Source organism: Austrofundulus limnaeus, unplaced genomic scaffold (assembly GCF_001266775.1).
Source record: "Austrofundulus limnaeus strain Quisiro unplaced genomic scaffold, Austrofundulus_limnaeus-1.0 Scaffold3530, whole genome shotgun sequence".
NCBI lineage: Eukaryota > Metazoa > Chordata > Actinopteri > Cyprinodontiformes > Rivulidae > Austrofundulus > Austrofundulus limnaeus.
Genome location: NW_013955932.1, coordinates 18,044 through 19,047, shown reverse-complemented (window position 1 = coordinate 19,047; position 1,004 = coordinate 18,044). Strand labels below are relative to the sequence as shown.

Below are 1,004 nucleotides of genomic sequence, written 5' to 3'. Positions count from 1 at the left end.
TCAGAGCTGCTTCTGACCCAAAGTTTGCTGCATAAACTACAGCCTGCAATAAAGAAATATTGTTGTTTTTTTATAAAATATTTAATCAAAGTTTTTAAATCCGCACTGTTTATGTTCATATTGACTATTAGAAGTAATAGCAGTAAATATAAAACTTGTAAAAATATAAACAATATATAGAACAGAGTGGTGGTGGTACCACATATTTTCTGTTGATTTCTTTCTCTCAAATGTTCTTAAAAGTTTAAACAAATGTTTGGAAAAAAACACTCACATCACTGTAAAAACCAAAGTATATGTGGCATTCCTTGGGGTTGCTGATGGTTGGCAGATTCTGGAGGAAAAAAAATTCAAAACTTCTTCCTGGGTTAATATAGAACAATCCTCCAGTTTCTGGAGGAACCAGCACACAGTCTCCTCTCCCCTGAGGGTCGTAAAAACCATTGAAACAAACCACACAGTTTTCACTGGTGAAGTTCACCTGAAAACAATCAGAAACACAACAAATAAATCAGCNCAGCCACACGCTGTCCAGGAAGCTCACATCTGTACGACGCTCAAGAAAGCTGGCCTTCACAGAGAGACTCTCGATTTTCAGCAACAAGTACTCACACAGATCCTTTACAAAGTCCAAGTGGCTGGAGAAGTCAATGACTGAGTGTCCTGTCACTGTGCAGATGGAGTGGAGAGTGGTGGGTGGTGGTGTGGTGACACACCTGATGGAGACAGACAGAAACGTGATGAGCTGCTGCTGAGGTCTGCAGCCACCAGGGGGCACTCTACTGTTCATGTCTCTGACTGAAAACTAAAGTGTGGACCTGATGGAGGCTCTACAGCAGGGCTTCTCAAACCTTTTGGGTCTGGGGACCCCTTACAATGGTGAAGAAAATTCCAGGGACCCCCTCTTAAACCCCATGCTGTTTTAAAAGATAATTTATTGTCATTCAAACCCCTAAATGTCACGGGAATATATATATTTTTATTTAGTTTATGACGTTTTTTAT

The 1,004-nt window shown here is 40.3% G+C and overlaps 1 protein-coding gene across 1 annotated transcript; it reads right to left on the bottom strand.

Annotated features, from left to right (window-relative positions):
- Positions 1 to 517: 517 nt before the first annotated feature.
- LOC106511904 (uncharacterized) lies at positions 518 to 918 on the bottom strand (the record flags this gene model as incomplete). Its single annotated transcript, XM_014000628.1, is given in 1 exon segment — positions 518 to 918. A coding segment is annotated over 1 exon segment (273 nt), but the record flags the coding sequence as incomplete, so codon positions are not given.
- Between the last annotated feature and the right edge of the window lie 86 nt (positions 919 to 1,004).